Genomic DNA, 22,526 nt, shown 5'->3' with positions numbered 1-22,526 from the left:
CAGGTGACTAACCCTTAATTCACATTCGACTATAGTTACCCAAATTCTGAAATTTCAATATTATTTCACATTGTTTGAGTCTTTGCTTAACCTTCTGTAAGCCCATACTTGAAACTTGAACTTCCATGATTTAGAAAGCATATTTGAGCTACTTAGATTTCAATATCGATACTTGCTAGCTTGTAAATCATTGGGAATATTGTTTGCTAAGTTTAGAATTTTATTCTTGAAAAATTGAAATAACATCTTTCTGCATTTTAACTTGATATCTTTCTGAAAGAATCATTTGGGACTTATTTCAGAATAGCATCATACACCTTTTTAAAATCCTGGAACATGTGAAATTTGGCATGCTTTATTGTGTTTATATTGATTAACTGAATTCTTAGTTTAAAGTGTCTAATGTGTGTATGCTTGCTTGTGAGGGTTGAAATTGATAGGACTAGGTTACCCTACCCCATCCTACATCATTTTCTTAAAATGAAATTTCATAAAACATATCTTTCAACCAACTTGCTTCCTTACTAGCTAATGCTAAAGCAATTAGCACAACTTCCATGGTTGAGTTAGCAATTTTTGTTTGTTTTTCAGATTTCTAATAAACAAAACCACCACCTAAAGTAAAATATTACTAGTAGTAGAAAGGGAATCGCCCGACAAAGTATTCCTAACAAAAAAAAGTTTGAACTTTTTGGTCAAATTAGTTCTAAGCCATGCATATCATGGCCAAGTGAAAGATTCCCAACTCTAACAAGTGGTATTAGAGTTATGATTACCAAGAGGTCCTCGGTTCTAGTCTTCTTAACTACAATTACTATTTGTTAGTTAAGAATTATCTTATTTACTATCATGAATATTGTTTATTATGTGTTTATCTATTCAAGTGCAATCAAGTTACACCTGTAGGGGAGTGCGAAGGGTTGATATACATTATTGGCTCACAATCTAATAGCTTAAGCTATTAAGTAAAGGGAATTTCTAACAATATATATATAATGCGCACACATTGTTTTCTTTCTCATCTAGAGGAGAGAAGTCAAGTCAAATGGCCCATTTCTCACAATGCAATTTATAAGTATGCTTAGACCCAAGAAAGATTGTATTTAGAAGTGCAATCATCAAAATCTACATCAATGCAGCCAATATATCATCCTATCTCTTGCTTCTCCTCTCATTTAATTTGTACACAAAAGTGTAAAATGTCACCATTGGAAATTATAGTAACAGCTGAACCTTGACCATTCCACTCTATGCAGAGCTGAGGAGATCTCAACACCAAAGTTACCGCTGCTCTATTCATGTACTCAAGCTGAGTGAGGTCGAGCCCATTTGATCACCGTTCTTCAAAGCGGCAAATTTGGAGAAACCAAGCTTTTGCTTGGTTATGATTCATCTGTTTTTCCAAGTTAGCTGCACTCACAGATGAAAAAATACGAAGGAACTAACCCATATAGACCCATCCCTGCTAATGCCACCATTGCCCTCAAAAGAAGGATCTTGGCGTTTATCATAGATGTAGCTGAGCTAATTCATTTGAGAGGAGATAACGGAAAGCGAATTTGTGGGGTATCCACTCAATGCTTTTTGAGAATTTCCCACGTCGACACTGCTGAATGCTTTTCATCAGAGAAGCAGGCATGAAATGTTCAATCATCTTGAGCAAACCAATAGGGCACAAATCCAAATCCTTTGCAAAAGACTCCACTAGTTTTGGCATAAGAACTTTCTGTTCCTTTCGGATGCAGAAGGTGGTCTGAATGTACTCTTCTTTTGCCAGTTCCAGCTCCAGAAATATCCTTTTGGGTGTGTATACCCGGACCTGAAGAATTATGCTAAGTGTGAACATATGTAACAATAAATTTTCTTGCATGCTTTTGCATGTTGTCCCAAAACCTGTCACAGTTTGGTGCAAAGTTAATTGCTAGAAAAATATAGGGTGTTTATCGACTCAGGTTATTAAAAAAAAAAAAGGGTTTATCGACTCAGATGACGCAATGCCAAATTTGTACATAGCAGGCGGTAAATCATATGAATTCGAACATAATCTCAAAACCAAAATGATTAAACTTGTCTAGTATTGCATTTTACATTCTATCAAGAAAGTTTAGGTGAGTCATCTAGTTGCCAGGTTCATAGTTCTTAATCCAAATTTAACAAACCTTGATTTTGAGAACAATGCCAAGTGACAATGCCAAAAATTTATGGTGTAAAGATTTTAAAACCTAGTGTCAGCATTTTTTTCTTTTGGAAGATGAGTCATGGATAATCATTTATTATTTATATATACTTAACAGATGAAGGACAGACACATACTGCAGGATCGGAATGACTCCCTGAACAAAGGGCAAAATGTAAGAGAGGCTCTGGCTGCTCAATCGCATATGCTTTTCGGCCATAACCAACCTTGAATTTCATCTTTGGAGAGAGAAAAAATCGAAGCCACTACAAGAAAAAGGGAGTTTGATCAGTGTTCTTGCAAGCACTAAATGGTTGAATTTCTGTCATGAAAAATATGGGGACCAAAATCAACCTCCAATGTTTTTGTTTTTCATAATTAAACTGAAAAAGGAAGAACAAATATTGTGTACTTAGATTCAATAGAAATACAGGGATGGGATTTACGAGTCCTGGACGTGGCAATCGGCAACCCAGAATTGAACTTTGTATCATGTCTATGCTTGTGGTGTGACCCCCCACATTATATGCTGCCTGGATCAAGCATGAGCTTATAAAAAATACGGCAACATCACATACCATTTTTTCTCACCTAGAAGAAAATTAAAGAACTAATCTCACCTTCAGCAGCAATGAAATTCTCTTCAAATTGTTTTTTGGAATCCCATTCACCAAAAATGCCTGCAGCACAGCATTTAAAAAACATATTGATACAATGACAAATGAAGGTAACATCGTGTGATAGAAATGCTTTGAGCTGTGGATTATTACATGCATTGCTAGTGCATTATGCACATTAATCCAGAAAGCAAGCTTCTCCACATTTTTCATCTTTCTAGGATCAACTTCTTCCAATCCAGAAATGAGTGACCTGCAAATATAAGAGTTTTTTAATTGTCCATTATAAGTTGTAGTTGAAAGATATTAATCATGAAAATAGAAATTATAATGCTAAAATCTTTCTAAAGCACCATCCAGAAAAATTCCCAATGTAAGTGTCTTTAATCTTATGCAGGCAATTTAAAATGCAGCTCTGCAACACACCCCCCCCCCCCCCCCCCAAAAAAAAAAAATAAGTGTGCAAGGTAAAACACTAAGAAGCATTGAATGTCAAAAGGACAATTATGCAACTTGCATATCAGAGAGGCAGTTCATGACAATTGCGTATGGTCTGCTTAACATAGTAGATTTTTTGTTCAATATATATTGAAGCATAAAAGGAACAAAACATTCCAGTTACATGGAATTTTCCATAATATTTCATTTGATCACTGAGAAGATGATGAAGGAAGGAAAATAGACATTTCACATTACAAAGTTATAATTTCTTTCCTCCATTTCCTCACCCACCAGACAAATAGTAGGGACGAGCGATATAATACTGGCAAAAGATGTAAACATTAGTAAAACAAGAAAGCTCACCTAAATCTTTTTAGCATGTGCTCAACATCTCTTAGCTTCTTACTATCTGTACAGATCCATTGCACTTCTACCATTGTGCAGTAAGGACCGCTGAATTCCTGGGATCCTTCATTGTGGAAGGGAGGATTAACTAAGTGTGGGTCAAAAGATGAATCTTTTCTGCACGGTGAGCTCCACATGTCACACTGACCTCTTGGAGAAAATTCACCCATCGATGATGAGAACGATATAGGAGATGAGTGGAAATCATGACTGACCAAGGGAGGTTCGGCGAGTTTACAATATATGGCTGAGATGCACTTAATCATCTCTTCAGACAGCTGGTTTGGTGTCTCTGGAATGCCATTGGAAATGTGTGTACTGAAATGCTCCGCTAGACTCATTGTATTTGAGGTTGCATTCTCGGCACGCTGAAGAGATAACATTGGAATTTGCAATTTAAAGAGATCACAAATTGCCATTTATAAATGAAGAAATTTATCAAAGCAAAAAATTTGTTAGATTAATTGATGGATTACCTCCAGCATTGACAAAGGTAGGGAATGGTATGAGTTCACAGCTTCAGCTAGAATTCCCATTGGAGGAGAGGCTCTAAGTGAACTAATGGAATGTTGAGATATTGAGGAGTGACTTCGATGAATCCCAGAATCTAATACCTTCTGAGCTCCCCAAGTGTCATTACATTCCTTTGGAGGCTTGTCAATTGAATTTAGAGGTGTCAGGGGATGACCAGAATGAATCACTGAATTTTCTTTCTTTGAAGTAGTATCATGTCCAGAATCTTCTAAAAGAACGCCTTTATGTCTCGCTGAACCTGATTTCAACTTTTCATCAATGGATGATAAGGATGAAACCTGTCGATCAAATTGTTTCCGATACATGGACAGAAGATACTTCTCCAAATGCTTAACTTCCAACTCTAGTATTGCAATTTCCTTGATAAGATCCTCCGCAGCCTGAAGTCAAGAAGAAATAATATCCAATGATCAATAAAAGCCCAACTTATTTAGTAAAATGTATGCGTGATACAATGAAACCAACTCTCAGAAGATTAGTCATGATAAGTGTAATCCATCAGTTTGAAACACATTCTGAAAACCACCTTTTCCCTTTTGTCCCCAACAACACTTGGAATATCTAATGCAAACAGCACTCATGGTCAGACGAAAACTCCATGACCATGAAGATCCAATATATTGCCTATTTGGCGAAATTCTTTGCTTAGGCGGCTAACTACTGTTCTTTTAATATTAGTTAATAAGTAATGACAAATAGAGGAAATGCATCTAGATTAACCACAGTGCATTCAAGCACAAAGAATTCACCCAGCTATGCATTGGCAACGATAAACGTGTTACTCATTTGAGGAATAAGCTACCTTGGGCATTGAGTTTACAGTCGCAGTCTCGCAGGGAGAAGAGCTATGACCCAATGCCTTCTCCAGAGCACACCGAGCGACAACTTGGTCCAGTAAACCCTTCTGAAGCTGTAGAATCTGAAACAGAAGATACAATTACTAATGAAGTGGATGTGAATCAAAAGAATTCCAAGTTTGTTTGAATCCTGAACTGGGTTAAAACATGCATAACAAGGAACCCACCTGTTTGCTTGATTTATTTATTTATTTTTAACTGTCTGACACCTTGTGCTTGGACACTAGTTAGCACCATGCTTCACTTATAATTATATTACACTCATTTTTAAAAAAAGATACCTAGTATATATGTCATATATCAACATCAATGATTTCTTTAATTCATAAAAAGTATCTACAAATAACAAATAGACAGATTGCAGATTTTAGGGAATTCCCAATTTCACTAATATCTCTAAGAAAGAAAGAAATATGCTGCCCACTTGCTAACACAAATATTTCCTCAAGTTTTGTAAATATTCCACAAAAGTGAACAGTTAGATGAATGAGTCAAGTTTTTTACCTCTTGCTTCAAAGAATTTTGAACTTCAGTGTTGAAAGATTGCCTCTTCTTGGGTACGGCACTTTTCTTCAGCTGCCCCATATCCTATTTTGTAACAAAATCTAAAAATCAGACATGGATGGCACAATATCAAAGTTTTAAAGAAGAAAGAACAAAAAATAATTTTCCCACGAGGAAAAGAAAACCATCAATGAAGCTAGTCTTGAATCAGTGAAGCAAGAGCATAAAACATAAAAGATATAAAGTGAACTTCTTACCAATTTAAGATAAGTAGAAGCTTCAGCCGTGTTATTCAATGCATCCTCCTTGGATCTTATCTCAGCAGGATCACTGTCAAAACAAAACAACGAAGAGTCTCACTGGAATGCAGTGCAAATCATTGCGGGAGTTCTACTTGTTTTATGCAGTTCAAATATTTGAAATTCTCATCCAAAATCATTAGGCATTTATGATTTAAGATCTTTCCCGCCCTGGATGAAGCTCTTTTGTTGTTCCCACCAAAACTGATCTCAGAATTTGTTAGACTAGCTACTTGCATACATGGGTACCAGCTAAAAGAATTAAACAAGCAAACTTCCACTACAAGTAGGCTTCCTGCCATATACATATAGCCCAGAAGTTTTTACTATAAGTTAATCTTGTTATGAAACACCACATGCAGCAGTAGAACCTTTGGTTCCCTCTTCACCCAGAAGCCACATGTATGTTGCACAGTAGTGTTCAAGCTGACCATCTCTTGAGTTACAGAAAATGGATGAAAACAGAGAACATGAGAGAGGGAGAGCGAGAGAAGAAGAAAGCTTCTTACCTCACAGAGCGCCTGTGCCTTGAAGTTGTAGCTTCCATGAATTTCAATGGGTTGAAAGAAAAAGCCCGCCGGTTCTCCTCATGCACAATATGAGCAAAACAATTGGCTTCAGTCCCCACTGTAAGAAATTCACTGTAACAGCATTAATTGCAGAAAACATTTTCACCGGAAATTGACAAAATGCTCATACAAAATAAGCAGCAGAGACAGAGAAACATCCAAGACGACATTAATTGTATAGCAGAAACAACTCTGATATACAAAAGATACTACCAACACAGAGTAAGACTACTCAAAACAGCATAGCTTTTAAAATCCTGAACCAAACCCACCTTTACAATTACAAATGAGTTCTCATATATAAATATTAATTTCTAGTTCACACCCAGAGCCCACATGTGCCCTCTATGCAATTCCATATGTAATATTGCAGCATTCCTTTAGCAAGGACACTGCATGGCTGTCAGCCCATCACACATTTAAATACAAATTCCTACTACATGTATAGTTGATAAGCTGTGCTTAAAAAGGTGACCATATTTGACTAGTCACTCTGTCTTAGAAAGCAATACCACCTTTGGAGCTTTTGCAATGGTGGGCTTTTTGCGTTTGCATTAAAAGAAGTAAACTAGGAGGTGGCTTTTAATTGAAGAAAGGCCCGTTATAGACTTCGACATAAATGTAATTCAAAAGTACACACATTTTTAAAAGTCCTCAGCAATTTGGTTGTTCTAAGCAAAGTCGATATGCAATAGTAATATGCCATGAACATTATAATAATATTTTTTTTCCATTGGATATGGTAGAAAACTGTCCCCTTACCCTATTGTACAAGCCATTTTCTTCCAATCCTATCTTATCAGTCGATAGCTCAATTCTATGAGTCAGTTGACCAATTTGGTCAAATAGGTAGAGCATGAACTTCTCATACTATAGGATTTTTAATTTGCTTCATGGTCCAGTTGACCGATTCTAGGGATAACTCCTTCAAATTGTATGTTTCAATTATTCATCTTGTGCAATTTGTGTAGAATGTATTGGTAACTTTTCTCCGTGTTTAGGGTTTCTTGAGGGCAAAAAAATTTTGGCCGAGTTCCTTTTATGAAGAGGAAAAGTAAGTCACATAAGTCGTACTCTAGCTTTATTCATGTCATATGGCTTGCTTTCATTCCAAAACTATACGTACAACAATCAGTAGCAGACACAAAATTCCTTACAAATGTGAAGTATATATCATATCAAAAGTTTCCACGAAAGAAGAAATTAAGGTTCGAATCTATAATTTTATTTCATATGAAAGGAATCAAAGGATTCAAACCCCTTATTAGTAGACACTCTGCATGAAGCTGACCTGTTGATGGACCAACGGGATGATGTAATCATTGCTCCTTCTTTAATTCCTTCATATTGTGAAGATGAGACCCATCACACGTGCACCTACGAGGAGCTCACCTCATGTAGAAAATTATAAAAAGGATATTTTCTGAGTCACAAGACTCTACACTTTGCGAGTATAAGGGAAGGGTCATCGCAATGTATACAACCTTATCCTGTTTTTTATGTAGAGAATGTTTTCTTGAACTCGAACCCATGATCAATCAATCACAAAGGAACAAGCTTATCATTAATCAAAGACCCACCCTCCATGTACAAAAATTTAAAAATATTAAATTAAAAAATTCTAGTGAACTGTGAGGCTGTCTTCACTTCTGTTGATCTTTTATTTAAAAGGAAAAACTTGGCACAATATTATAATGTCATGTCGCCATCGCAGGGAGTGGTAGCTAGCAACAAGCATTAGGGGAGGAGAGCATTAAGAATGGTGCAGATCCCTAATGGGTTAAAGGAGCAGCCCACAAAAGAGGTGAAAAGCAACCTCAAAAGGGCTGAAAGGTGTAGGCCTAAATAAAGGAATTACAATGGATGGATGCCTGATATGAAATGACTGGCCTTGCCTGGTGGGTATTCCATTCCATTCCATTCCATAATGACTCCTAACTACATGCAGCCAAACCATTTCAATTCCTTTTGGCCTAGTCCAATGTAAATGCCAAATGCTCTTTCACAGTTTTCAGGAATTGGGTGATCAACCAATTAAAAATGTAATTCACAACAAAACTGTTAAACTGCAGAAAAATCAAATGATGTTGAGATAAAAGTAGTTTTCATCATAGTAGGAATAATTTGTTTTTAGAGTAAGGACGTCGACCTCCCTCAGGTTTGGCAAAAGACAAAAACCTCTTCTAAGATTTCAAAATTCTTATTAACCTCTTCCGAGATTTCAAATAAGCCACAGACCTCCTCTAAAATTTATCGAAAACAATAAAAATCTTTTCGCAAAATATAAGGAAAGAATTATGTCTTTTTGACAAATCTTATGGGAGGTTCTTATAATTCTTGAAACCTCGAGCGAGGTCTTTGTCAACCCATAGAAAAGATTAGTTTCTTTTGCCCTTATTTTTAATATACAACTCCGAAAAATGTGATCGATTGCTTGCAAATTGTGTTTCTGAACACAACTTGAGTAGAAGATGAACTTTATTATTAGTTTAAAATTAGTTAGTGAAGTCAATTTGAATTATCATGTGCTCAACTTTAAACATTATTTTTATTTCATGCAATGTGAAATGGTCATCTTGTTAATGGTATGGATGGCATCCTAGTAAGCCATCTCATTAAGCTCTTTTGTCCCATACTTCATTTACTTTTTTATGTTAATTAAGGTTAATTGTATAACTTTAAGAATTAGGGTTTTGTAAAGTAAAATTAAGGATTTTTTCTCGCCCCTTGTAGCTAGAAAGGCTAACTAGGACGATTGATAAGGACATTAAGAGAATATTCCATTAGTTAAGGAGACGATCATTGTACATTTGATAATATAAAAAATATATGTAAAGTTCAAGTATAATAGGTTGCAAATTAAATTACTAGTAGCCAATTTAAAACAACGCACTACCAAAGTTGAATAACTATTCATGAAATTTATCCAAAATTTGTGCATGTAGAAACAAATTTTCAGAAGCTATTTTGAGAAACAATAAATGCAAAGAAGAGATGGAAAAAAAAAATAAAGAAGAAAAGAGAAATGTGTTTTCCTGAATTGCATGTAATTGTTTAATAGAAATTAAATACCTTTCTTGAGCGGTTGTATTTCTATAAATTTATATTTCCTGTTACACTTGTCAAATCCAAATTTTTTAGATGGCTCAAAAAAATATGATAACCTAGAAAAATAGTAAAATTGTAGCCCAAAATAGTAACATTTTCATATCTAGTCTTAAGCACCTCATTGAAAATAAATATTATTATACATTGAATGTATACATTAGATGTAACATAATTTCTTAAAATCATTTTTTTTAAAAAAAATTTAATAAATAAAACAAATTGCTCAGTACCTGCAGTTCCATTTTTCACAAAGATTCAAATTTCTTGATGTTTGTAAACAATTAGGTATAAGACATTGACTTTCTTGAAATTTGTCAAAAAGATACTGATTTCTTTTAATATTTCAAAAATTTTAGGGTCCTCTCTTAAGGTCTCAAAACTCTTACAAACCTACCTTGACATTTGATTTTTGGGACATATTCGATCCTCAAAGCTCATCTCTTTACAAAATATAAGAAAAGCTTATTATTATTTTGACAGATCTTAAGGGAGGTACGTGGAATTCTTAAAATCTCAAGAATATAAGAAAATGTTAGTGTCTATTTAGCAAATCTTAGGGAAGGTATGTAGAATTCGTGAAACCTCATGGGAGGTGTCCTAAATTTTTTGAAATCTCAAGGGAGATTATTGTTTTTTTTTTTTTTTTGGTCAAATCTTAAGGGAGGATAATATCTTTTTTCCTAAATAATTCCATATTTGTATAGGTGCAGCCCCTTATTCTTCTATTGAAAAACACACCATTTTTTTTTGCTTTTAAAGAAGGACGGCACCTCCATTTATTTATTAATAAATTCTCACTTTTTGCGGAAGAATACCGTGATTATAAGATAATCAAAAGGAGAAACAAAAAACAGAACTTTAAAAGTCTTCCAAATAACAACACCAACATCTAGCCAAAACAGGATTACAAGTTCAATCAAAACAAAGCAAAATAAGGACCTACAAAACAAATATTACGCAACAAAACAAACAAAAAATAAATAACATAAAGCATAGACAAAAATCAATAGGAAATCAACTAAACATACCTCATATAAGTCGTACCTATCTTCTTCAATTTATACAATTCATTGATAACTCTAGGGAGTTGACTACTATTTGTAAACAAGATGTTTCAATCTCTCTCTCTCTCTCTCTCCCTCTCCCTCTCCCTCTCTCTCCTATGGCCTTTTATTTTTTTTAGGTAACCAAGTATGGAACATGATTTTTTTTCTTTTTAAACGTTTGAAATTGAAACCAAACAGGCAAACACCACTATTAATAATCCGAGAAGTTTCCAATTTGGCTTGAGGCTTCGAGTCAACTTTTTTTCTGAAAAAAAAAAAAAGGACTCTGCAGTTTAGGTACCTGCAGAACAATCCAAAGAAGTATGAATAAACAAACAACAAGGCAAAAAATTTTATTTTTCGAACAGATGAGGAACCAATTGTGAGGGGGAAACTGACAGACATGCTTGGGGTTTCATTTAAGAAGTTTGAATTGTGTTATATTAATTATTGTTGCCCTTGTCTACTGCAAATCATTAACTATACTATTCTGATATTGTAATATTGGGAGAGATGCTCATCCCTATCGCTCAACTCATTAAAATTTGCTTTATAAAGTATATATATTGGAAGGTCAAACAAGAAATGATAGAACTGTTAGGCAAATTATTATATAATCATTTCCTGGATTTCATTATTTTTTTAAGGCTCTTGGAAATTGGAACTCTGCTACATTTTTTCTTTAAAAAACAAAAAACCTCAACCAGTAGATGGAATCAAAATTGCTTTGGATTCACAACCCCAAAGTGCGAGAGAAGTTTCTCTCTGATTTGCTTCCCATATTAAATTACAAAATAACAAAATAGAACATAAATAAAAACTAATTTTTACGTTTAGATTAGTGTGCAATGGTTCATCTGTCAACTTAAAAATCCAGGAGTGGAGTAACTCAGGCTGTCTGCGAAGAAACCCCGAAGCAGAGCAGGTTAGCCAGTGCCAAATTGAGACACATAATCATAGAAATTTGGACTTTAAATTTAAATTTGTACAAATTTAAATACGATAATAGTAAAATATTATATTAAATTTTATTTAAATGTATGAAAAGTTACATCCGAAACTCAAGATCTTTGCTCTCAAACAGAACTGAAGTAGGTTTATTCATTGTTCTTTAGAGAAAAGTGTGAGTGTATTGGCAATGTGAGGAGTGTTTTGCTACTTGTTTTTTGGTAATTTTTAGTCCGAAGAAATCCAGATCAACAGCTTGTCCTTTATGAGTGATTGTGTCCTTTGTCCCCAAAAATATATAGAAGTGGGCTTTTGGCAGCTTCTGCACTATTCATACTGCAAGTGGGCTGGGGAAAGAAAGAAATGAATGAAATGAAATGAAAAATGAGGGAGCAAATAGAGGGGGCAAAAAAAACACAAATAGAGGGGGCAAAAAAAACAGAGTTATTATTTGCAGAAGCATCAAGCTAAAACGATAAAAATATAAATAAGCAATTAAGATGGTTGATGTTACAATCATATATCCTTAATAATGAAATTATCAACAAATTGATCAAAGAATGGATTAGAGAGCATACAAAAGCAAATGAGCTCTAACATTGCAAGAAGATATTAAGTCATTATAGGCCAAATTCTCATACTATCAAAAACCCTATGATCAACTATCAACTCTTCAGAGGTTTAACCTTGCGTCTGTGGCCCATACTATTGACAAGATCCTTACGAGTACAGACAGGGAACATGTTTATATTCTTGAGCACCGCAAGTTGCCTGAGCACATACGGGAAGCTGAGTTGATCACGTGATGTAAAACGAACCACCTCGTTGAACCAGAGGCACATGAACAGATTCGTCATTGGCGTATGCTCCCTCACAATGACTGAAGCTTCAGATAAAGCTACAAAAACCAATATTTTGCTGATTCAGTTCATGCACAAGAGTGAACCCAAAAAAATTCCTGGTAAAGAGTTGGAAATTAAAATTGTTTCTCCTCAATATGTGATGTCAAATAGAGCTGAACAAAGCAAAGCCAATACCAGTAGGGCTAACTCTGCAATTGTCATCATGCTCTAATGCACTAACATCTTTTCAGTGCAAACCTATTTTGAAACCAACAGCAGGCTTATACTAGCCAAATTAAGAAGCTTCAAACATAAAAAAATGTAAGATTATTACAGACAGCAGATAGAAGCAATCTAGACAAAAAGTTGAGGCGCAATTGTAACATGCACAGCATAATTAAGGAGTTAATGCCTATGATATTCTGTCCTTTTTCTCTTTAACATAGAAAGAGGGGCCTGATAATCTGGTATTATAATCAAGTGCAAGAGGATCAGACAGAAAAATCTAAAGCAAATACGGAATGGAGGTCAGAAAGATTAAGTGAATAATGGTGCATCAGCGTCACCCATTCAATTTTAGCTTTCCTTTATATTTAACGCTCCTGGAAGAACAATGATAGTTCAAGGAGCATACCTTTCTTTCCGTTGAACCTCTTTTCATCAGGGAAACCATCCTGACGGTACTGAGACAACTGCACCTCAACTTCTTCTGGTGTGGCCTTGTTTTTCTTGACAACAGCCTTTCCCTCATCATATACGCTGCTTCGAGCTCCATGTTCTGAAATTGCTAGCTCCGAGTTTGTACGCCAAAGAAGTGCTTCTAAAACACCCAAGGGATCCCTTCGAAACTGAGATTTTGAGTCCACCCAAATTGAATACCTTGCTCGAGGAAACAATCGATGTCCTAACATCTGAAAAAACCTCAAAATACAAGTCATAAGCCATATGTTCAACAGAAGGCAGTGCTAAAAAAAAAGTTTGATGTCATGATTAAATTAGATGGCCCTTATTACAGCTCATATAATCATATCCTGAAATCTTAGGAGCTGTAATAATCGCTATCTAATGACCTTGCCCTCTTGATTAATGTGCTTGATTCTCTTCATGTCTGGTTGGACAGTGATAAGAGAGTTTGGAGTTCAGATTTTTCTAGGGAATATTCTTGCTAATGTTTCTTTTCTCATTTGATTCATGATCCTAATGATAGTCCTTTTGCCCTTCATTCTTAAATTTGGAAAGCTAAGGCTTCTCCAAATGCTTGAGAAAATCAATACTAATGACGTACTTCAGAAGCAAAGGCCTTATAAGGCCTAGCCGCCCAATGTGTCTCCTTTGCTTTATGAGTGAGAAGATTTGTTCTCACTTGTTTTTACATTGTCCCTTCACTTAGGTTCATTGGAACAATTTGTTTGGTGCAGTTGGAGAAAACTGAGTGTGTCCCTCTTCTTTGAAGGATTTCTGCATTAACACATTTTGACTATAGGGGGTTTGGTATGGGAAAGAGAGGAAAGTCTTGTGGTGGTGCACCGCTCTGGCTACCATTAGGCATATCTGGTTGGAGAGAAGAATTTTTAAGGATGCAATCACTTCTGTTAACTTGCTTTTGGAACAGAGTGATGTTTATTGCATTGCTTTGGTGTTTGGCAGATGGCTTATTTCAACATTTGTTTCTAGAAGACTTACGGCAGGATTGGTTGGCTTTACTTTATTGAAATTGTCTAGTATTTTTTTTCTTTCTTCTCTACCGTTTTTATTTTTGTATTGGGAGGATATCTTGTTCTTCTTGTTTATGTTTTCATTTCTTTTTTGTACTCCTCCTTTCTTTCTCTAATTCAATTCTTCATAAAAAAAAAATCATGAATAATCTCTCTTTCCTCAAGGATATTTAATTAATTAATTAATTAAAAGACAGAGTAGCATAATTTCAAAAATTTTAATTAATCAATTTAAAAAGAGAACGATACAGAAGAAACAGACATGGATCTCGGTCAAATTACAGATCCTAACCAAGATCTCAATATCCCATGAACGTCGTCGAACCCTTGATCCCGCGATGGCAACCCTTGCTCTTCTTATTCATCTTTCATGAAGACAAATTGAATCCAGATACCATTTGAAATGAAAGGGTAACATTGCGAGTAATGAGTGACTGGGGGAGAACTGGGATGGCATAATCACAACAGAGGATCTTAACAAGGCTCTAACCGAAAAAGAGAGAGCTTCGAACTAATTTGATCAGAGCTAACTGAGAGCTATAAAGATAATTTACCAAACAAGCCCAATTCACTTAATACTGAACCAATTAAGAGCTAACCTATGTTAGAGGCTATAAAGTGCAAACAAAAGGCCCCTTTTACACTTTTATTAATACTGAACCAATTAAGAGCTAGCCTATGTTAGAGGCTATAAAGTGCAAACAAAAGGCCCCTTTTACACTTTTAATTGATAACTGATAACAGAAAAACCGAACCAATTAAGAGCTAACCAATGTTAGAGGCTATAAAGTGCAAACAAAAGGCCCCTTTTACACTTTTAATTGATAACTGATAACAGAAAAACAACCAATATCATATAACCTATTGATGAAGCTTCTCTAGTTTTGCAAGAATGTTAGAGCAAGATGGGAATAATGTTACAACATTGACAAATATACTCACTTAAAACCTCCTTCTCACAGACAACATAAATCAACCCCCCCCCCCCCTTCTCTTTTATAATCAAAGTTAACTAATGACTCTTGGGATTAAAAAAAAGTTGAAATATTAATTATGTGTGCTTAATTAATTTGAATATATTTCATTAGTTTAAGTTTTGATGATTTTCAAAACAATTGTGGTATTGATCCTGTATTATCTTTTGTCAAATTTGCGTATGACGCATTTGCTGTTAGATTCATCATAAGACCACTTATCAGATGTTTTAAGCATGGCTGTAAATTGCTTAGGTACTAATTTTTGCTTATTATGAACTTGTCTTACAACTCATCTATTGCATGATCATTGTACAGTTGCGTTGATTATCAGTTTCTTACTCTCAATTCAAAATGTGTTTTAAGCATGGCTGTAAATTGCTTAGGTACTAATTTTTGCTTATTATGAACTTGTCTTACAACTCATCTATTGCATGATCATTGTACAGTTGCGTTGATTATCAGTTTCTTACTCTCAATTCAAAATGTGGACTTTATTAATTATTTAGATCTTGAGCTTCCAAGCAAATTTAACCTTTATAGTTTCTACGTTCAGCAAGATCTTGGAAAAAAGTTGATTTTGGATTGACTTAATTATAGTTTGGAAAAGATCTCTCGCATATATTTCTTGGCTGGTCACTTAAATTTGAATCCTTCGTCCACTCAATCACAATTTAAATTCCAATTTGATTGAGTTTTTTTGGAAATTAATCTGAATTTGGTCAGCTTATAAGGTTTCAAATTAGATAATAATCTTCTTACAAGCTATGGCATCTTTCTAGAATCTCTTTGATTTAAGTTTGTTCTTAGCTATATTTAAACTTGTGTCTAACATTAAATGGCAATCTTATTCAATCTATTTCAATTGATTTTCAAAATCCTAATTGAATCATTGATCTAGTATGATGATTTGCTAGCAAGCTAAGCCGAGAAGTCTTATATATATAATTTGGAATTCTCTTACACAAGATGGGACAGACACAAGCAAGAACAATAAAAAGGAAACTGATTTTACCGAATATACTAAGAATCCACTTAAAGAGAGCACTCCTAATTTTCGTTAGAAAACATCTTAGATGATGAGGATCTATTCGTTTGCTCTTTTCAAGATGCATTTTGTGCTTGAGATTTGAGAAGCCTGCAGCTCTGTGTAACTGAGAAGATATTTGTGCTTTCACTTATCCTTTCTCTTCTGGCTGAAAGTTTATTACTAGCACTAGTTAACCAAGCTCTAAGAACTCATCTTTTGGTATGATTTACTAAAATACCTGAGATATATGTTCTGATCATTGTATTATTAATATTTCATATATCTTGTGGCAGGTCCATGGACACCATTGTCCAACTTGTGATTGGGTTGTTTAAGTGAAGGTGTTTGTTGGCTCGTGCCATTTTTGGTTGAAAACCTGCTGCTTATTGACAAAGTTTGTGTCTGCAATTCACACAATCTGTGGTAACATTTTGAAATACTGGAAATCTCAAGTAGCTTACTAGGGGAATAATCACTATAAACCTGAGTGTTCTTGTGTTTCTGTGATTACTTCAGTAATTATGTCTTTGCTTCCAAAGAAAAAAACACACATGAAGTGCACGAATCTCCCACACCAAATCGGAGTCTAGGGGGGATATGACATATGCTGCCTTACCTCCACAATTGGAGAGGCTATTTCTATGACTTCAAGCAGTGGCCTTTTGGATAGAGTGCAAAGACCTTACCATTGTGTCAAGCCTTGTTCTTGATGTTTGGGTCAAGACTAAAGAAGAGCACACAATTTGGGATACAAGATATCCTCCTAGGAAAAATTAAAAGAAACTACTAACAACAAAATCCTCCAATCTCAATGCACATCAGCTGCCACATACATTCCTTGCCTAAAGACTCTAAACAATCCAAAATCCAATCAAAGGGAGGCCAAAAAGATAATAGAGAACTCTATTCCAAGTCAAAAGATATCACCCATCCATTGAAGATTCTAGAATTTTGCTCACAGTTACCTAGAACTCAATGCATTTCAGGTCGTGATACAGGTATATGGGTATGGATATAGTATTATAGTGTACGTAGGAGGTACGCGGTTCTTGGAATGGACTTAGTACGCTGTTTTGGATATATGCTCAAACCACTATGTTGGATCAAAGTATATTTTGAATCATTTACTCATTATTAATGATTTTCATATATAAGTTTAAAAAAAATGTATGTATTAATGATTAAACCAACAATTACAGATTTTTTTTTACAAATTTCTTTTTTTCTTTTTACAAAATTTCAATGAGAGAAATATAATGACAAGACTACATCACTATTGTTCTTAATTGAATTATATAAATTATAAATGAACAGTAATTAATTAGTAAACAAGGTAACATAAAAAATTAAAATTGATAATTTACAGATGTACAATTTTCAAGGGTGAATGTTTGGCATTCCGCTCCAGGTAAAAGAATAAAGGGGACTCAAAAGTCAAAACAGCTGTTTCTCTCTCTGAACCGAAACAGCTCTCTCTCTCTGGATTGAAACAACTCTCTCCATCTGCCATTGCAGCAGGAAGCCAGAGGCCTCTTCTATCTGTCGCAGGCTTCGAAGCAGGAAGTTTTCTTATCTCACCATCGCAGGCTTTGCAGCAAAGCAATTTCATCTCTCTGTTCAAAGGTTCTACCTTCAAGGTTCCATCACAACTCAATTTGCAATTTCTCTCACAATTTGTTTTGAAATTTCTGAATAATTTTTATATGAAAATGCTTAACTAATTTGGTACCCACTTTTTGCAATTTGGATCCCAACCCCCATCAATCCAGGATGCTATCGACCTTTGAACTAGAATGTTCGACCTGGATTGCAGTTCCACGAGGGGGGGGAGGTTGCAGCGACTTAGGTAACTATGATCCGCTCCAACCAAATATACCACACCACAGCAAAAGCAGCCCATCTCCAAGGTTTCTTCCCCTCCTTCCCACCAAAGCCCTTAAACCACCCCAAAGATATGAAAACCTGCTCCAAATATGCCAGGAGAAGAACAAGCAGAAAATGATAGTGCATCCAATTGACCACTTTAGAACCAAAGCACATGCAGATCTGGAGACAAAGCTGATAGTGCATCCAATTGACCACTTTAGAACCAAAGCACATGCAGATCTGGAGACAAAGCTGTACAATGTCTTCTTGCCTGAAGCAGAGTTTAATAATGATATCAAAACAAAGATTGAATATCATTCTCCCACATTCTTTTCCTTCATCAAATAAAAATGGAGATGGCTCTCAAGTTTTGTTTTGAAAGGGTTTGTAGTTGGGGAATGGTCTATTTTCTGTTGGAGCCTTCATAATCTTCATAATGCTCCAATTTCTTTCTAGGCCTTTGAAGGGGATATGATTGCTTGGTTTCTGAAGAAAATCTAAACAAATGGATAGCTGTTGAGCTCTCTTTATCACTCAGTTTGTTGGATTCTTTTCACCCTTCTTCTAGGGACTGTAGGTCTATCGATGATTCTGGACTTTTTGTTGTTTTATTCTTTGTTGATTCATTGTTATATTCCTTACCTATCTTGTTAATCGAATTGGCAGCTAAGACTTTTTCACGGTTAAGGTTTTTGTTTGGTTGACTATCCTTAATAAAGTTTACTGCCAATCTGCTTCAAATTAGAAGCCCCAACATTTATCTTCAGATTTTGCAAGATATGTTCTGTTAGTCACAAGTAGCATTCTCATCACTTTTTCAATTGTTCTGTGGCTTGGAGTTTATGGTCCAGGTTGTTTGATTGTCTTTGGAAAATGTTGGGTTTGCCCAGTATCCTTGGAGACTTTCTAGTTTACCACTTTTAGAAGTTTTGGAAGTGGGTAAGAACCCGCAGGTTGTGGATTTGTACAGTTTTTTACAGAGATTTTGAGCATTAATAAGAGACAAGCACTCATGTTTTCAATGGCTACTCTCTTACTTTGCAGTTCTTTCAACAGAAAATTGATTTTCTAGCTTCTCTGTCTAGTTGTTTTAAAGAAGTTTGTTTTACAGACTTTCCAGGGGATAGGCTAGCTCTGATTGCTTGGTTTTCTCGTTACATATTGTTTGTCGTTATTCTCTTACGTTCTTCTAGGATTATGTGTTATCCTCCTCTAGGTATGTCTCTTCTTGTCTCAATAGATTTTCTTTTTTTCTGTATAACATCAGCTGCTCTTTAGGAACCCAGCCGAAAAAAAAAAATATTGAGTGACACACTCAAGGAAATGAGTTATCCATGACAATCAATAGAAACAATTTCATTTTTCCACATTTGATCTTAGTTAAAGCAAAGGCACCAACTCAATTTGAACAAAATAAACAATTACTGAAGAAAAAACGAACAGGTAAAAGAGGAAACAAAATACAAGTTGCACAATGCATCACCTTTGGGATTTTACCATTCAACCGTTGGTCCAGAAACGGAAGCTCCCTGACAACCACAATTCGCCATTTACCAATCATATGGTCCTCATCAATTGGGTGCCCCTCCAACTGCTGAGCAGCAAGAGTGATTTCATCCCAAAATGCCACAAAGCAAACCTGCTATTTAAACAATATTAGGATCATATGTCGAGCTATAAATACAAAAAAGCAAATATAAATTTCATTTTCTATTCAGAGTGAAAACCTTTTTGGGTGATGCTTCTGACATTCCTATAGGTTGATACAGATCATCCCCACCACCAAATGCACAGGTAGACACCACAACTTCACAGCTTCGCATGAAATTCTCATCCTCATCAGAAACCTTAAACCCTCCATTTTCACTGTAGAAACCACAATGAACCACAGCAGTTTCATTCACCTGAAACATTCATTTATGCACAATAACCGATACAATTGACTGGACAAGCAATAGATTTAGCAGAATAGGTTCACAACTAAGCAAATAAGCAGAAAAGGCCATGAAATATGGAACATAAAAGTAAAACATGTGCAAGTAGCTCATAATAAAAACCAGTGCAGGGTTTATTTTTTCTAACATTCAAGCTGTAAAAATAAAAGACAAAGAACAACTGTTATAACTTGGGAGAGCCTGGAGGTATTAATACAAGATGACAACCTTATAACTCTGCTCTCTCTCTTCAAGCGTTTGATATCCAGTGAACAGATTAAATTTTGTAGTTCCTGAATGAGGTTGTAACACAGTGGTGTTACCAATAATGGAAAGTCTATCAGTCTCTGATCTGTATGCAACTCTTTTAACAGGAAAGCTGGAATGTCCAGGCAGAGGAAGATCCAAATATTGAAGTTCTTCAGGAGGCAAAAGCTTCAAGCACCCTGGTGGAGAATTAGAAAATGCTCAGGAAACAAATTTGTGAAAATATTCACAGCTCACTGCACTAAAGAAAAGTAACAAATACAACACAAACATAATATATTAGCACATGTTTTTATCTTTGAATAAGAAAATACAAGCGCTAGGGCATGAATAATGCACAGCTGCGTATCAAGGCAAGATTGCCTGTGAACAAGCAAACGCACACATCCACACGAAATAAGCAAAAAGGTGTATGTAACTACAGCTTAAAGGTAAATCAAGAAGTAACTTTGAAACTGATTCCATTTGATTCCTTTGTTACATAACACAAATAGCATATAAATAATAACACAATAGCAAGATCAGTTATCTTATGATTCTAATGTTATAAGCACAAGATGGCATATAAATGACAATACACTAGTAAGATCAGTTATCTTATGATTCTTATGTTTATGTTCCTCTTATAGTAATCATGTAACTGGTTAATTATAAATTCCCAAAGCATTTCGGGGAAACAATTGCATGGTTCATGGGCATGCTGTTATGGAACAACTTTGTAATTCCTATATATCACTCTTTGAAATATTTGGTACAACCAGAGATTACTTGTTTGAAATATTCAGTAAAATCAAAGCGGCCATGAGAGTTCCATGTTTTTAATAAAAAATATAAAATAAACATTTCACTTGCACTTGACCATATATCCTAAATATGAAAATAATGCATTGATTTGTTGTAATTGTTTCTAGTATGGTACATTCTATAAGAAAACTTCAGTAAATTGTATCATTTCAAATTTAGTCAAAGCAAGCACATCCATAAAGGACAAGTTTAAATCTAAGAAAAAGAAAAGAAGAAATATAATGCAATGGGAAAAGGCAATCTGATCCGCCTGCACTAGAATGTTACTTCAAACTTATAAAACCATCAGGCCCACTACAAATGCACGGTTGATCAGACTACAAGAATTATTAGAGTTGGAGATCTACCACAGGTCCCCAACACAATCAAAATACAACGACAACAACAAAAAAAATTGGATTGGGCATCGAAAGCTCGGACTTTGGTTAGGATTTTGTTTCAACCAGGAAGAAGAAAAAGAAAATTCGTTCAACTGCAGTAATAGTCAGTTAAAGAAGGCTCAGTCGGAGCAACTAGCAGTTCCATTAGTTAATTAAGTGCAATCATAACGATTGTACCAGTTGGATTGAATTCGTAGTGTCAATGTAAAAAAAAAGGTTGCGTATCAAGTATAAACGAGTATTTCCTCTTTTTCTTTTTTCTGGGTAAGAAACATATATCGTCACAACAATAGGTCCCGTACTGTGGCCTCAACAATGAAAATTACACTAGTTCTTCAAGCAATTAACGTAATAAACACGACTTACGTTGTCTGGTGCCATTCACCATACGCGTGGTGGGATCGAGCCGATTCAAATTGCCCTGGACTTCCTTTTCCGAGAAATCGTGTTTCGGCCGCCCCATTTGGCGAGAAACTCCAAGAATTCTCGACCACTCGAGCACAAGCAGTCCAATGGCGGGAAGAAACAGCAGCAGCGGCCACCATTTGAAGAGTTTCCCCAGCATCCGCCGTCTGAGGAATTCATGTTTCCCGGGAAACCCCACAAGTTTCTTGCGCTTTCTTCGTGGTTGGACGAGTCTCGACTTTGCAGGTGCGGCGATATTTCCGTCCGGGCCGTCGTCGTAGACGGGGATCGATAGGCCGCCGCTTAACATTGTGGCAGCAGTGGACGTGGGGGAGAATGGCGGGTTTGCGGAGTTGCAGCGAGAACTATAGTTTCGCGAGGCGTCGGTCATGTGCTGCGCAGTGACACGACGTCGTTTTGACCACGTTGGAAATTCGTATGCTACGTGGAATTACCCCCATAAAGCACGACCCATCATCTTCCAAATGCACCCTCGTTTTCTCGTTAATCCTTACTGGACTCAAAACTGAAATTAGAATGACAAAGGGGAAAAGAAAAATTAATTAATAACAAATTTATTACATTTTCTTAATCTCGTTTTGCAACCCTGAACGAAGCTGTAATAGGTAACCTTTCGTCTCCCACTAGTGTGCTTGGTGTCTATGTGGAACCTCTACGAGTTCTTCTTTCAACGAGCTTTCTTGGGCTTCTTTAGAACTTCAACAGTCACACTCTAGTGTTTGGAATAGAAGAAAGGTTTAAAGAGAGAGATTTCTTGAACTGAATAAACTTGTATTAATGCTTT

At 35.5% G+C, this 22,526-nt stretch overlaps 2 protein-coding genes across 2 annotated transcripts; both read right to left on the bottom strand.

Moving 5' to 3' along the window:
• Nucleotides 1–1,081: 1,081 nt before the first annotated feature.
• LOC131155841 (uncharacterized) lies at nt 1,082–6,572 on the bottom strand. The gene is made up of 12 exons (XM_058109288.1): nt 6,551–6,572; nt 6,343–6,460; nt 5,792–5,864; nt 5,535–5,618; nt 4,976–5,092; nt 4,116–4,553; nt 3,598–4,007; nt 2,947–3,046; nt 2,797–2,856; nt 2,623–2,709; nt 2,314–2,442; nt 1,082–1,819 (listed from the first exon to the last, which is right to left on the bottom strand). The coding sequence occupies exons 1-12, from the start codon at nt 6,570–6,572 to the stop codon at nt 1,508–1,510; spliced, it is 1,950 nt and encodes a 649-aa protein (XP_057965271.1). The 3' UTR covers nt 1,082–1,507.
• Nucleotides 6,573–11,938: 5,366 nt separating this feature from the next.
• LOC131156231 (probable hexosyltransferase MUCI70) lies at nt 11,939–22,118 on the bottom strand. The gene is made up of 6 exons (XM_058109752.1): nt 21,683–22,118; nt 20,094–20,311; nt 19,659–19,835; nt 19,415–19,570; nt 12,981–13,257; nt 11,939–12,402 (listed from the first exon to the last, which is right to left on the bottom strand). Exons 1-6 carry the CDS (start codon nt 22,110–22,112, stop codon nt 12,170–12,172), a joined length of 1,491 nt encoding a protein of 496 aa, XP_057965735.1. The 5' UTR covers nt 22,113–22,118; the 3' UTR covers nt 11,939–12,169.
• Between the last annotated feature and the right edge of the window lie 408 nt (nt 22,119–22,526).

The sequence above is a fragment of the Malania oleifera genome, chromosome 5 (genome assembly GCF_029873635.1).
Source record: "Malania oleifera isolate guangnan ecotype guangnan chromosome 5, ASM2987363v1, whole genome shotgun sequence".
Lineage (NCBI taxonomy): Eukaryota > Viridiplantae > Streptophyta > Magnoliopsida > Santalales > Ximeniaceae > Malania > Malania oleifera.
This window is presented reverse-complemented; position numbering and strand designations above follow the sequence as displayed.